The sequence below is a fragment of the Wolffia australiana genome, chromosome 16 (assembly GCF_029677425.1).
Source record: "Wolffia australiana isolate 7733 chromosome 16, ASM2967742v1".
NCBI classification, from domain to species: Eukaryota; Viridiplantae; Streptophyta; class Magnoliopsida; order Alismatales; family Araceae; genus Wolffia; species Wolffia australiana.
In genome coordinates this window covers 11,215,723-11,231,831 of record NC_135850.1, presented here as the reverse complement: position 1 = coordinate 11,231,831, position 16,109 = coordinate 11,215,723, and the positions used below count along the sequence as shown (strand labels likewise).

At 44.6% G+C, this 16,109-nt stretch overlaps 1 protein-coding gene and 1 long non-coding RNA gene across 2 annotated transcripts; both read right to left on the bottom strand.

The window, feature by feature from the left end:
- Positions 1-200: 200 nt before the first annotated feature.
- On the bottom strand, positions 201-14,548 carry PNSL4 (FK506-binding protein 16-2). Its single transcript, XM_078588184.1, has 5 exons — positions 14,144-14,548; positions 2,375-2,467; positions 1,157-1,217; positions 1,003-1,071; positions 201-494 (listed from the first exon to the last, which is right to left on the bottom strand). Exons 1-5 carry the CDS (start codon positions 14,504-14,506, stop codon positions 427-429), a joined length of 654 nt encoding a protein of 217 aa, XP_078444310.1. The 5' UTR covers positions 14,507-14,548; the 3' UTR covers positions 201-426.
- LOC144713695 (uncharacterized) lies at positions 6,266-7,270 on the bottom strand. The gene is made up of 2 exons (XR_013584121.1): positions 6,847-7,270; positions 6,266-6,547 (listed from the first exon to the last, which is right to left on the bottom strand). It is a non-coding gene; the product is annotated as an uncharacterized LOC144713695 (long non-coding RNA).
- Positions 14,549-16,109: the final 1,561 nt, after the last annotated feature.

Genomic DNA, 16,109 nt, shown 5'->3' with positions numbered 1-16,109 from the left:
AGTTCTTGAAGTGTTCTGAGCTCTTTCACTTTGATGAGTGAAAAATCAGTAGAACGAGATTCTTTCTTTTTCATTAATATGTTCTTAGTGTGATAATTTCAATCTGCTATTCTCTTGCCATGCAAATTTTGAAATTCTCTCTCTCTCTCTGGGATGATCTTATTGATGTTGGGTTTAGCCATCAGAATTTTTGCGAAGTATTAATCAAAAAAAACTTATATTATTGATAACTTACTGCATGCAATGTGGCAGCACCCAGTGGAACCACGTATGCTTGACCTTGATTCAAGTATACTTGATGAACACAAGAAAGACCATCATCCTCAACGTTATATGATCTTCTTCCTTCATATGATGAATGTTGCCTTGCCTCAATATATCTCCATAAAAATAACAAATCTCCGCTCTCGAAATCGTCTCTGTTCATCATTTGTAGACACCAACGAAGAGAATGTCATACAAGAGGGTTGCGTTTCCGGGGATGTTGCAGTCACCTGATCATAAAAGAAAATCAGATGAAGATCAACCGAAGCAAGCTTCAAATCTCAATATGACATTTTTATTTTTTATTTTTTATTTTTAGGAAAATCATTTAATCTGTTTCCACCATTCTGATGCATCCTGTCTTCAGAATGATGAAGGTCTGACGAAGAGACACGCTAGATTTAATTAATTTCACTGTTATTTCTTTGGGTCAGGTCACTAATCTGACAACAAAGAAATATTTGATGTTTGCAGTCGTCAGACAACAAATGGAATGTTCGATGAGGATCGAATGACAAGAGCTTCCCATCCCAGTTTCATTCTTTTATTTTCCTTTGAACAATGATGTAAACTTCAGAATTTTGTAATTGATCATCGAGTTTCCATTTGAGTAAAACTTTGGAACTAAATTTTAATGAAAAAAAGATAGATCAACATCCTTCAATGGTTGAAAAATATCTATCCAATTCAGGCCATGAATAAATTTCATAGTGCAAACAGATAGAGGTTGAAAATAACCTGAAAAGCAGCCTGCAGGTTCAGAGCCATAAGCCAGTTCTGGAGGAATCCGAAGCTTTCTTTTACCGCCTGATTCAAATATTAAAGCAGTTGATGACCCATCACTCGATGAAAAATGATAACTCAGGAGATGATGTGAGATTTCAGCTCTTACCAACTAGCATTGGGGGCACACCGCCTCCTCCAAGAATCCCTTGATCCAGTCCCGGAATAACCTGGAAGATGTATTATTAATCGTTTTATGATTACACAATATTAGGTATTTGAATTTTTATGTATTTGTCGCCACAGGTATACATAATCCTGTCAAGAACCTGATAGGAATATCAGGACGAGATGGGATTTCTGAGGTCTGAGGTGGAGGAGAAAGATGGTGTCGATAAGAGTCGAGGGAGAGATCGAGATAGAGGGATCTAGCCTAGGGGAGTGAGGGATTGGGATAGATATATCGATCAGAGAAGAGGGTGGGATTGGAATATAGATATCAAGAAGATGCGAGCAAGAGATCAAGATAGAGTTAGCAATCAGAGACAAAGAAACGGTCAACATATAGCTATTGATCAGAGATGAGGGAGAGATCGAGATAGATGTACCAATCAGAGACAAAGGAGGATAGAGATTGAGGTGTTGAGTAGTGGCGAGGAAGGGATTGAGAGAAAGGTACCAATGAGACACGAAGGAGGGATTGAGATTGAGGTCTTGATCAGAGATGAGGGAGGGATCGAGATGGATGTACGATCAGAGATGATGGAGAGATTGATGTATAGGTATTGATCATAGACAAGTGAGTGATCAAGATAACGGTATTGATCTAAGACAAGTGAAGGATCAAGATAGAGGCATTGATCAAAGATGAGTGAAGGATCAAGGTAGAGTTCTTGATCAGAGATGAGGGCAGGATGGAGATAGACGTATTGGTCAGAAACGAGGGAGGGATATAGATAGAGGTATCGATCATAGACAAGTGAAGAATCACGATAGAAGTATCAGCAACAGACGAGGGAGGGAAATAGATTGAGAAGAGCAGCATGAAGATTCAGCAGGGTAGAGATGTCACACCATAAATAATTCCATTGATTCTTCTGCGATACCCTCTGAAGAAGGGGACTATAACTATTTTGAAAGGAAAATGACCAAGATGCTTGACTGATGAAGATACCCCTGAGGAGGGGGGATGAATGATCATATCAAAACCTTAAATCAAGTAATTTAATCATAACACATCCAAGGGACATTAGCATGATGATGATCTCTTTTTCTCTCTTGTTTCCTCCTGCTTTATATCTATACTACCTTGCATGAGATGATGTTTCTCCTTCGATTCTCTAAATGGGAGAGATGAGAATGTGGCATGTTATTGTCATTTGAGTACCTTTCCAACACCGATGCGGAGGGTCAATGGCCTGGCTCGCTTGTAGGTGCTGTCAAACACAGTGCCATCCTCGAATCTTGCAGTGTAATGGATCTGGAGGCAAAAACTACCGTTAGGAAGGGAAATTGGATACTCTTAAAACAAGCCAATACCTCTGATAATGGCTCACCTGGACTTCATCTCTCTCTCTAAATATATGTGTTGAATTCTATATTTCTATCTCTTTCTTGTCCCCTTTATTCCCATATATAGATCCTCATGGACCATACGAGTAATCATAATACAAGACTACAACCCTCTCACCAAATTAACTCGATTGGATGGCTTCTTGTTCGATATATTTATACGACCCTGCCAAGGACTTACCAGAGGACCAAGCGCCGTCGGTCAAACATGGCGTAGCGGTCAACAAAGGAGTCATATAAATAAAGGCACCGGGAGAAAGAAACGGGTCTTTTTTGGCATTTTAGAAGTCGCGAGCCTGGTGAGCGGGAGACGCCCGAACCAGAGGGAGGAGGTCCATTCGAAGTGGACTCCTATTTCTTTCTTCTTTCTATTTTTCGTTGTTAGCAAACACTTTCCTATTCTACTCGTTTCCTCTATTCCACGTTCTTGGAACGAGAGTTCTTGATTTCTGTTACGGGGCTAGTCGCGTTCTTGATCGACTGTAGATCCTTGGAGGAGGGAACGTAACACTGGTATCAGAGCATTTCTTCTCGATCTTGATCTACTATCTTGATGGAGCAAGAACCCAGTGCCGATCAAGGGACACTGGATTTTCAACGTCGCACCGCCAACGTGCTGGAACACGTGATGGAGCAAATTGTCAGAAAGAGGCAGCCAAAGGGAGCAGAGAGAGAGCAAACTGGGAGGAATGGAGGAAGAGGAGAAGGGAGGAAGAGCTCCAGCCTCAGGCGGCGCTTTTTGGAACAAAAGAAAGGAGAAAATGTCATACTAAAGCGGCTAGGGTTTGGGGCCCCTTTAAAGGGGCCCCTTTACAATCTCCCACGTGGGAAGATTTTAAGTGACCTCCCACGTGGGAGGTTCTTTAAAATAAGGTCCCACGTGGGACAGTCCTGCGCTCAGAATAAAAACAGAGAAAGAGAGGGAGAAAGAGAGAGAAAGAGGGGGAGGCCTCTTGGTGGGCCACTTATAGGCTTGTGGCCCACCTACACTTAGGCCGTAGAGAGAGACAGAGAAAGAAAAAAGAGAGAAAGAGTTAATGGTTGCTGGGCTCGGTCCAACACCCCCCCGCAAGCTAGGTGTGGATGTTGACCATGCCTAGCTTGGACACCAGCAACTGGAATCTGGGACCCGGCAGCGGCTTGGTGAAGATGTCCGCCTTCTGGTCTGCAGAAGGAATGAAGACTGGTCTGATGATCCCGCGCTCAATGTTCTCTGCCAGATAATGTCGATTCAAGGCCATATGCTTGGTTCTGTCATGCTGAACAGGATTTTTCGCAATGGCCAGAGCAGACTGGTTATCACAATGTAGTACGATTCCACCACCGTCAGACAAACCAATATCTTCCAGGAGGTGTTTCAGCCACCGGCATTCTGAGACGCCCGCTTAAGAGCTCGTAACTCTGCCTCTGCACTTGACAGAGAGATTTCTTTCTGCTTTTGCTCCTCCATGTGATCAAACTACCGCCTAGGAATGTGCAGTAGCCTGACGTGGATCGACTGCACAACAGACCCCGCCCAGTCAGAATCTGTATAAGCCTCCAGAGATAAGCCTCCGTCACGTGCAAAGAAGAGTCCCTGCCCCACTGTAAATTTCAGATAGGCAAGTATGCGATACGCGCTCGTAGGTGAACTTCATGGGGCTCGCCATGAACTGACTTAGCAGGCTGACAGCATACGATATATCTGGTCTGGTATGATTGAGGTAGATTAACTTCCCAATTAGTCTTTGGTATGATGTTCTATCAACTGCTGCCCCCCCATCAGCCTTTCCAATCTTCACATTTGCATCAAGAGGGGTTGAAAATGGCTTGCACCCCAATTGCCCTGTCTCCTGAAGGAGATCAAGAATGTATTTGTGCTGACTGAGCATGATGCCTTCTTTTGAGTATGCCACCTCTATTCCCAAGAAATACCTCAACTGCCCAAGATCTTTCATATCAAATTGTTTGGATAAGGATGCCACCAGCTGACCAACTTCTTCACGGTCCTCCGGTAATCAATATATCGTCCACATATACTAACAAAAGAGTTACTTCACCAGTCGAGCCTCCTTTTATAAACAGTGCATGATCTCCTCTCGCCTGGCGGTAGTTCAATTCGACCATCGCCTTAGTAAACCGTCCAAACCATGCCCTGGGGGACTGTTTCAGTCCGTACAGTGCCTTCTTGAGTCGACAAACTTGATTTGGACTATTGGTCAGCAAATATCCGGGGGGAGGCTGCATATAGACTTCTTCTTCCAGCTCCCGTGAAGGAAAGCATTCTTCACATCGAGTTGGAGAATTTTCCAATCACACTTGGCTGCAGCGCAATCAATACTCTCACTGTGTCAAATTTGGCCACTGGGGCAAATGTTTCATTATAGTCTATGCCTTCCGTTTGGGTATACCTTTAGCAACCAATCTGGCCTTGAGCCGCTCTAATGTTCGATCGGATGAAAACTTCGGGGTGAATACCCAGCGACACCCAACTGCTTTCTTGCCTTTGGGCAATGGCACGATCTCCCATGTTTCATTTTTCATGAGGGCACTCATCTCTTCATCCATAGCTGCTTTCCATCCAGGATCTTGAAGGGCCTCCTCCACCTTATTTGGAACTCGGAAATCTCCCAATTGAGACAGAAAACTCTTATATGGCTCACTAAATCGCCCATACTTAACATAGTGACTGATAGGATACTTAGCCCGTACTCGGCATGTTCGTACTCCCTTCAAGTGCTATCGCCAACTAAGATCATCATCCACTGGTGGACCGGGAACAATATCATCTGATTTTTCTTCACTTTCTGCTGATGCTTCACTCACCTGCTCATCTTCTACCACAGGCTGGTCCACTTGGCCGTCTTTTTTTGACTGTACTTTGGTGACCTCATCAGCTGATGGAGATTCAGGTGGATCATCTTGGCTCGATGGCATTAGCGGGACCGGAGTGGCCATGACTGTGTCCCTGTGTGAAGGAACTCAAAAACGGAATACTGTCATCTGAGGAGGCACTTGGAGGTGAATTTTCTGCCTGAAAGTAAAATTCGACTCATTGAACACGGCATCGGCGGAGACATAGAATTTCTGAGATGGTGGGTGATAAAATCTATACCCCTTCTGTGTGCTAGAGTAACCAACAAACACGCACCAAGTCCCTTGGATCTAGTTTTCCCATATTCTGATGGATGAAACTCACACACCCAAATACACGAGCAGGAAGTCCCGAGAAGAGTCGCACCTTGGGAAAGAACTTTTAAGCAAATTTAAAGGGCTTTCATAACCAATCACCCATAGGAATTCGGTTTATCAGATGAGCTGCTGTCAGGACAGCCTCTCCCAATATCTCTTTGGAAGATTACCTTGAAACAATAGCGTCCTGGCTGTCGCAAGTGTATACCCCAAGCGCCTCTCTGCCAGCCCATTTTGCTGGGGTGTATTCACGCACGACGTTTCGTGAACAATTCCCACATCTGAGAAGTAGGATCTAACTTCAGAATTCTGAAATTCTGACCCATTATCTGATCTGAGCCGCTTAATCCGCTTCGAACTGATTTTCAAGCATCTTGCAAAATTCGACAATTACCCTTTCAGCCTCCCCTTTAGACTTCAATAAGTATAACCACATCACTCTTGTGTGATCATCAACAAAAATAATGAAGTAACGGCACCCCGTCATACTTTCCACTGGACACGGTCCCCACAAGTCACTATGGACACAATCGAATGGCGAAAGAAAACGATCATCCATTAACTTAAACGTACTTCTCCGAAGTTTTGCCATATGGCATGCTTCACAAAATAAGTTCTTAACAAAAATTCCTCGAAACAATGAGGGAAAACAAGTCTTAAGGAGATCGAACGGAGGATGACCCATCTGCTGGTGGAGACGGATCACTTTCTCCTGCTTCAAGCTTGTCCTCCGGGACAGCATGCATTGTCCGGTTCCACCATCCAAGAGGAGCAAGCCGCCTTCCCTTCTAAAGGATAAAATCCTCTTCCCGGAGTCCTTGTCCCATAAAAAACACCCGTCACGATCTAAAGTAAACCTCCATCCATAGTCATCAACAATTTTCTGAATGGATATCAAATTAGCTCTCAGGTTTTCAACATGGAGAACATCTTTAAGCTCGCCAAGTGGATGAAGCAAAACACTTCCAACCCCTTTGACCGCCAATAATCCTCCTCCGGCTGTCTGAACTTTATGAGATATGGCAGTGGATGAATAATGATTAAAAAACGACTTATCGGGAGACATATGATCTGTGGCCCCCGTATCCACGATCCAACTATTTGGAGAGGATGTACCTGATTGAGCGAGGGCAGTAGAACTGAGTTTCTCCTGCACCTCCTCAACTCCGGGACTGATAACAGTGGGGCCAGATTGTTGTGGTTGCGACGCTGCTACAAGAGCCTTCTTTCCCGAATTCTGATTCTTCCAGGCAAGTTTCCAGCAAGTTTCCTTCATATGACGACGCTTCTTGCAGTAGTTGCAGAAAAGAGAGTCTCGATTGTCTTCCCCGTCGCCACCTACTGCTGAGCTCGATGGGGTTGGTCGGGCAGTGCCACCCCCAGGAGGATTCGTCCGACCCTCAGGACGCTTTGTAAGTAGGGCAGCCGAATTCTGGCCCTGTGAGTCTGACGAGACAGCCAGTCTGCTCTCAGCTTGTAGGATGGCGCCAATGGCTTCCTCTAGGGACGGCAGCTTCTCTCGATGCAAGAGTTGACTCCTCACCGATTCAAGACCGGTTAAGTCCCATGAGGAACGTGAAAATGCGCTGCTTCAGGATGTATTGCCGCTCTATTGACTGTGGATTCTGTACTGGCCATAAGTAGTCAATTTCTCTCCAAATTGCCTTCAGCCGGGAGGAGTATTGACGGATATTCTCCCCGCCTTGACGCGCCATCGATTCCTGCACTTTCAACTCGTAGATTCTCCAATCATTTGACTGCTCAGACGCGTGTACTTCTGGATTTCATCCCATAGCTCCTTCACTGTTGTACAATAGAGAAAGTCCCTCATTTCAGGCGTCATTGATCTCAGCATCCATTGCAAAATAAGAGACTCCTCTGCTTTCCATCGCTTATAATCTGGATCTGCAGGAGTTCTGGGTTCATCAGTGAGATGATCCCCCAGAAATAATCCATAAACTGTCAAAGTCACCATCTTTGACCATTCAAACATGTTTCCATCAAACTTTACTTCTGCAGGGGAAACACAATTGTTCCTCTTCCAACCTCTGAGTTTTGGGATGTAACCAGCCCACTGACTTCTCCTATCCTTGCCTCAGAGTTTTCTTGGACCACCCCTGGGAGTCTTTGACTTGAACTCGCCTCTTCAAAGCTTGCCATGTCTGAGGAGGTGGTAGAAAGGTTGTACTCGAAGGCAGGTGGTAGGGACAGGCCAAGAAAACACACTTCTGGATTTGCTGCTCCAGCAAAACTTCTCTGCTATCCTTGGTCGATGAAGCCCTAGGCTTTACTGCTCTGATACCATGTCAGAAAGAGGCAGCCAAAGGGAGCAGAGAGAGAGCAAACTGGGAGGAATGGAGGAAGAGGAGAAGGGAGGAAGAGCTCCAGCCTCAGGCGGCGCTTTTTGGAACAAAAGAACGGAGAAAATGTCATACTAAAGCGGCTAGGTTTGGGGCCCTTTAAAGGGGCCCTTTACAATCTCCCACGTGGGAAGATTTTAAGTGACCTCCCCCGTGGGAGGTTCTTTAAAATAAGGTCCCACGTGGGACAGTCCTGCGCTCAGAATAAAAACAGAGAAAGAGAGGGAGAAAGAGAGAGAAAGAGGGGGAGGCCTCTTGGTGGGCCACTTATAGGCTTGTGGCCCACCTACACTTAGGCCGTAGAGAGAGACAGAGAAAGAAAAAAGAGAGAAAGAGTTAATGGTTGCTGGGCTCGGTCCAACACAAATCGCTTCCATCAATCTACGCCTGGAAGAATTCAAGCAGTCGACGCCCAATGAAGAAAGGGGGCATCGCCACAACTATGTTCAACCAGAACAACCACCAAACAATCCCAGGTCAGACCAGAATTTCCAATTTAAACGAGGAGATTTGCCTTTTTTCCAAGGCGAAAATGCAGAAGGCTGGGTTGCATGCGTGGATCGTTTCTTCTATTTGCATACCATGGATGACAAAGATAAACTGCATCTTGTCTCATTGCATCTAGATAACACAGCACAGAATTGGTTCGTCTATACAGAAAAAGAGATAGGGTTTCGAGATTGGGAGCATTTCAAGATTTTGTTTGCAAATAGATACGGCATTTCTTTTAACAAACTTTATATGGAATTGTTTGATGTGCAACAAACGGGATCTGTTATTGAGTACAGGGATGAGTTCGAACGTATTCTATCACAACTTCCCAAAGTGGCAGCTGAAACAAAAGAATATGCCTATCTACATGGATTGAAGCCAGAAATTCGTACAGAAGTGCGCAAATGCAGGCCGTTCGGGTTGCAGGAAATGATGGATATTTCAGTCCAAGTTGAGATAGACCTGGGGGTTCTTTACACGGCCTGGCAAAATTCTCCTACATATCATCAACCAGCACAATACTCGAATGCAATTCAACGAAAGGAACCTCCACATTTTCAGACAAATATTCAAAGGACGTACACTAATACCAAGCAAAACAACACTACGGTACCAGTTACCAACAACCAGTCCACAAACACTCAGCACAATCATGTACGACCTCAAAGAAAAAGAAACCTTCGGCTCACTGAAGCTGAGTTTCAAATGAGAAAAGAGAAGGGGCTCTGCTTCCATTGTAACGAAAAATTCTTACCGGGGCACCGATGCAGAAAGGACTTGAACCTTATAATGGTGGTAGACAGGTCTGAACCAGCAGACAAATCTGAAGACGAAGCTGTGCCAATGCAAACTGACAACTCCCCAATTACGTGTAAATCGGCTTTCTCTGCCCAACAAACAGCTTTTATTTCACAGGAACCGTCTCTGAATCACACCATCAAATTATGGGGGCATGTGGCAGGGTATCCTGTGAGAATATTGATCGACAGTGGTGCCTCCCACAATTTTATTGATCCTGAAATTATATCGGCAGCGTCACTCCAAGTTGTAGCGGGAGGGCGATTTGATGTATTACTGGCTAATGGAGCAATGCAATCTTCTATAGGTATCTGTCTGGATGTGCCAATATATATGCAAGGGATAGATATTGTCCAAGATCTCTATCCGCTACCCATAAGAACTTTAGATGTGGTACTTGGAGCTCAGTGGTTGAGATCACTGGAGTGGTTCTTGAGCAATTACAATTTGAGGACTCTGAAGATATTATGGCAAGGGGTCGTTCACCAACTGAAGACGGATCATTATTTCTTATCTACTTCTAATCCAAGATATCCAAGCGCACAAGATATCATCAATAGTAAGAGACAGTTTCGAGCATTATACGCGGCATGTGACCCAAACCAACCCACGGTATTCACTATCTCAAAATCTTCTTACATCGATACTTTCAGTCTTCTACACCCTTCTGTTTTTGAGTCTGCTTTACAATTACCACCCAAGCGAGACATAGATCACAAAATTTATTTGAAGCCAGGGACAACCCCGATTAACTTGAGACCATACAGATATTCATATCTCCACAAAAATGAGTTGGAGAAGCTTACCAACGATATGATCTCCACACAAGTCATTCGATCATCTACTAGCCCCTATTCTAGTCCTGCTCTCCTTGTTAGAAAAAAAAAATGGGGGATGGAGAATTTGTATTGATTAAGAGCTCTCAATAAAGTCACCATTCCAAACAGATATCCTATCCCCATGGTGGATGAGTTATTCGAAGAGTTGCAAGGAACTACACTGTTTACAAAGTTAGACCTCAAATCGGGTTATTATCAAATTCGCATGCATGAAAGTGACATTCACAAAACGGCGTTCAAAACACATCAGGGACACTTCGAATTTTTGGTCATGCCATTTGGTCTTAGTAATGCACCTGCTACCTTCCAAGCTCTAATGAATTCCATTTTTAAGCAACACCTGCGTAAATTTGTGTTAGTATTCTTTGATGATATTTTAATATACAGCAAAACTGACGCAGAACATGAGAAACACCTACACCTGGTATTCCAAATACTGCAAGATCACTCATTACAGGTTAATCCTAAGAAGTGTTTATTTGCTCAAAGTTGTATTGAGTTCCTGGGCCACCGAATATCTATACCAGGACTGGAAACAGATCCCAGCAAAATTGACACTATTAAATCATGGCCAGTCCCAAACTCTCTCAAACAGCTCAGATCATTCCTGGTTTTAACAAATTATTACAGGCGTTTCGTAGCTCAGTATGCTCAGAAAGCTCACCCACTATCATCGCTGTTAAAAAAAAATTCCTTTGAGTGGACTGACACAGCAGATAAGGCATTCCTCGACATGAAGGTTGCTCTTTCTACCACCCCTATACTCAAGCAACCAGACTTTACCAAGCCTTTTATCGTTGAAACAGACGCCTCTGGTTTTGGGTTGGGAGCGGTACTCATACAAGAATCGCACCCAATCACATATTTTAGTAAGACTCTCAACTGCAACTCAAGGCTCAAATCTACTTACGAACGAGAATTGATGGCAGTAGTGTTATCTGTTCAAAATGGAAACACTACCTATTGTTCCAGAAATTTTTCATACATACCGATCAGTTCAGTCTAAAGTTCCTAAATGAGCAAAAAGAGGTACCGCTACATTATCACAAATGGGTATCGAAATTATTAGGTTTCAATTTTGAAATCCGTTTCAAGGCAGGGCGACATAATACAGTTGCAGACTCATTATCACGCTCCAGGACAGATGAACAGCTTCATTGTCATAACATTTCAATGACACACTGGTTAGACCGACAAGTACTGGATAATGAGATTGACCAAGACCCAAGACTTTCTGGTATCATAAGTGCTTTGATTACTCAATCCTCCACAACGACCCAGTACACTCTGAATAACAATACCCTCCTATACAAGGGTAAATTGGTATTGCCTGCAAATTCCTCGCTGATTCCGCTGGTTCTAAAGGAATTTCACGATGCCAAAATTGGGGGACATGGAGGGGCGCTCAAAACGTACAAAAGAATTTCTCAACAAATATATTGGCAAGGTATGAAAAAGCAGATCAGAGCATATGTGGCCGCCTGCCAGGTGTGCCAGCGCCACAAAGCATCCACACTCTCTCCAGCCGGGTTGCTACAACCGTTACCTATACCCAACCAAATTTGGGAAGACGTATCCATGGATTTTATAGAAGGGTTACCCAAATCAGGTGGTTATAACACTATATTAGTAGTGGTTTGCAGATTAAGAAAATATTGTCATTACATTGGGGTTAAACACCCATTCACTACCCCTGATATTGCTAACCTTTTTACTAAGGAGATTGTTCGGTTACATGGTATTCCTCGTTCTATTGTATCAGATAGAGGCAGTACCTTCACCAGCCAGTTCTGGAAGGAACTACATAAGCTACAAGGGACAACATTGAAGCTCAGTTCATCATATCACCCTGAAACAGACGGGCAAACAGAAGTTTGGAATGCTACCTACGCTGCTTTGCATCTGAGAATCCAAAAAAATGGGCAAATTGGCTAGCTTGGGCAGAATACAGTTACAACACTTCCTTCCACACATCAACAAAAATGACACCATTTAAAGCTGTATATGGACGAGATCCCCCCCCCTATCATACGTTACGGGTCACCACCAAGCCCTAATGATTCACTAGACTCCCTACTCACAGAAAGAGACCGCATATTGTCCCATTTACAATCTCATTTAGCCAAAGCTCAAGCTATGATGAAAAGGAAGACAGATCGCCATCGCCAGGATACTGAATTCCAAGAAGGAGATAAAGTATTTGTGAAATTACGCCCGTATAGGATGAAATCATTAGCAAGACGACTCTCGGAAAAATTGGCACCTAAATACTTTGGTCCCTACACAATTGTGAAAAGAATTGGACCTGTGGCCTATAAATTGGATCTCCCAGAAACTGCAACCATTCACCCTGTTTTTCATATTTCTAACTTACGAAAAGTTGTGGGAAATGACGTTAATATCTTACCTGTTCCTTCTAACATTTCTGATGATGGGGAATGGCAGGTATATCCTGAAACAGTGCTTAAAAGAAGATTCAACAGAACCGGGATGCAACTGCTCGTCAAGTGGAAAGGTTTACCCAATTTCGAAGCTACCTGGGAAGACTCGGAGGCAATCACTCGCCAATTTCCAGAATTCCAAATTGGGGACAATTTGGATTTGGAGGGAGGGAGTAATGATACGACCCTGCCAAGGACTTACCAGAGGACCAAGCGCCGTCGGTCAAACATGGCGTAGCGGTCAACAAAGGAGTCATATAAATAAAGGCACCGGGAGAAAGAAACGGGTCTTTTTTGGCATTTTAGAAGTCGCGAGCCTGGTGAGCGGGAGACGCCCGAACCAGAGGGAGGAGGTCCATTCGAAGTGGACTCCTATTTCTTTCTTCTTTCTATTTTTCGTTGTTAGCAAACACTTTCCTATTCTACTCGTTTCCTCTATTCCACGTTCTTGGAACGAGAGTTCTTGATTTCTGTTACGGGGCTAGTCGCGTTCTTGATCGACTGAAGATCCTTGGAGGAGGGAACGTAACATATATATTCTAGGAATGACTAGCACATAAAACAGGACTACATCCCTCTCACCAAATTAACTCAATTGGATGGCTTCTTATTCGATACATATTCTAGGAATGACTAGCACATAAATTCAGCAAATTCATCATCTTAATGGCTATTATTGAAGCACACACCAGCTTAGCAGGAAGAAATTGATCATACATAATAAATATCATACCTCCGAGAAAAGCTATCAGATGATACTGATTTATTTTTGGGAATCCAACTCACATAACAAACACTCAAAATATCACATGACAAAAGATGTTCTCGGATGTATGTCCATATAGGATGATATAGTTAAGAACTCACAACACTGTAGAACTGTTAACATTGCTTTTAAAATCGGTGGTCTAATTCCCACGGAAGTAGAAGCCAAACATACTTTTTTAAAATAGAATCTATGGGTTTCCCGTGATCCACGGGTATCACATTGCTTTCCCATATTTTTGTCCGTTTCCAAGTTCAATCCAGTTCTAAATCAACAATTCCAAGCAAAATCAACACTCCCAACAGCGAAAACGCACAAAAAAATGGGAATTTCAAGACGCCAACAACTCACATTGATAAGCTCGCCCCGAGGAGGCGAAAATCAACACTCAGAACAGCGAAAACGCACAACAAAAAGGGGAATTTCAAGATACCAACAACTCACATTGATGAGCTCGCCCGGAGGAGGCGAAAATCAACATTCCTAACAGCGAAAAGGCACAAAAAAAGGGGAATTTCAAGACACCAACAACTCACATTGATGAGCTCGCCCCGAGGAGGCGAAAATCAACATTCAGAACAGCGAAAACGCACAAAAAAATAAGAATTTCAAGACATCAAAAACTCTCATTGATGAGCTCGCCGGAGGAGGCGAAAATCAACACTCCAAAAAGCGAAAACGCACAAAAAAAAGAATTTCAAGACACCAACAACTCACATTGATGAGCTCGCCCGGAGGAGGCGAAACCCCACTCCCCACCTGCACATCGCAATACCCAAGCCCAGACTTGACGAAATTGACATCACACAACTTATCCCCAACAGTGGCATAATACTCCACCCTCGTCGCCCCCGCCTCCCCCGCAGCCAATGCCGTCAAAACCCCCAATCCACTCCCAAACATCACTCTCCTCGTCGTTTTCCCCATTTCCAAGCTCCGAGAGCGAGATCGATCCTCTTCTCCGATTCTCCCCGAGCAAGTGCAGGACGAGGAAGACGACGATGGAATTCTTCGCCGATCAAGCCGAGAATTGAGCGAAAAACTCGGGGGAAGCGCCGAGGCCGCCATAGCTGCTCTCATCGTCTCCCACTCGCTCCTCGCCACATAACTTGCTGGACAAGAACAAAAGTGTATAAATATTGAAGGGTCTGCTGTACCCTCTTCTCTTTCTTCTGTTATCCTGCTCCTCTCTGCCCACGTCAGCCCAACCCGAGAGCTGATTGGTCCACGTGGTTCGGTGATGGATTGTTACCCGTCATCCGTCTTGGTGCTTACCTCCGTCGTTCTAGCTTTTCTCCAGCAATGGAACTGAGAGCTGATTGGTCCACGTGGCTCAAATAGTGCTCCATCATTCGTCTTGGTGCTTACCTCCGTCGGTCGAGCCTTTGTTCCATCTTCGGATGCCGGTGATTTACTCTAGATTTCATAATGGCCGGACGTCCGGTTCCATGCAGCCCCTCGACAGGTAACAATGAAAGTGAGATCTGATTGGTCCACGTGGCTCGGCAACGGATAGCGCTCCGTCATCCGTCTTGGTGCTTACCTCCGTCAGTCGAGCCTTTGTTCCGTCTTCGGGTGCCGCTGATTTACTCTAGGTTTCATAATGGCCAGACGTCCGCTTCCGTGCAGCCCCTCGACGGCTAACAATGAAACTGAGAGCTGATTGGTCCACGTGGCTCGGCAACAGATAGTAATACGTCATCCGTCTTGGTGCTTACCTCCGTCTGTCGAGCCTTTGTTCCGTCTTTGGGTGCCGCTGATTTACTCTAGGTTTCATAATGGCCAGACATCCGCTTCCGTGCAGCCCCTCGACGGCTGACAATGAAACTTAGAGCTGATTGGTCCACGTGGCTCGGCAACGGATAGTAATACGTCATCCGTCTTGGTGCTTACCTCCATCGGTCGAGCCTTTGTTTCGTTGTTGGGTGATGGTGATTTACTCTAGGTTACATAAGGGCGGGACATCTGGTTCTTTTGCAGCCCCTCAAAGGGTAACAGTGAAACTGAGAGCTGATTGGTCCACGTGGCTCAGATAGTGTTCCGTCACCCGCCTCAGTACTTACCTCCGTCAGTTGAGCCTTTATTGCGTCTTCCGGTGCTGGTGATTTACTCTAGGTTTCACAATGGCCGGACATCCAGTTCCGTGCAGCCCTCGAATGGTAGCAATGAAACTGACCAAATGTCAAGTTGTCCCATCCTGTCCCTTATGTAAGCCGACCTCCGTCGGTCCACGTCGCGCCAAACTGAGAGCTGATTGGTCCTCGTGACTCGTTGAATTATAACGATTCGTCATCCGTCTCCGTATTTACCTCCATTAGTAAAGCCTTTGTTCCATTGGGTGCCGATGATTACTCTAGGTTTCATGACGGCTGGCATTCGGTTCCATCCAGCCCTTCAAATGGTAACAATGAAACTGACCAAATGTCAAGCCGTTCTGTTCTGTCCCTTATGTCAGCTGTTATCTGGAATCTGTCTCTGAGCATTACTGGAGTAGACATTAGAGTAGGGATCATGTGTCACAAACTGATGTCATTGACCTATGACGATATGGACGATGACGACAGTCAAGGCCCTGTATGACGTTGATGGATGGCATAGATGGCTTCCTCGATGATGATGATGATGATGACGGAGGGTTGGGGATCTCTCTTTCTTCTATAAATATGTTACGTCAGTGTTACTC

Bases quoted from the DNA above. Each gene is read 5' to 3' on its own strand.
- PNSL4 (XM_078588184.1), bottom strand. From the start codon at position 14,506: ATGAGAGCAGCTATGGCGGCCTCGGCGCTTCCCCCGAGTTTTTCGCTC. The intron at 2,468-14,143 runs GTGAGTTGTTGG...TTTTGCCTCCAG, and splicing joins CTCCGGGCGAGCTCATCAAT to ATCCATTACACTGCAAGATT. The intron at 495-1,002 runs GTTATTTTCAAC...TTTTATGATCAG, and splicing joins ACCTGCAGGCTGCTTTTCAG to GTGACTGCAACATCCCCGGA.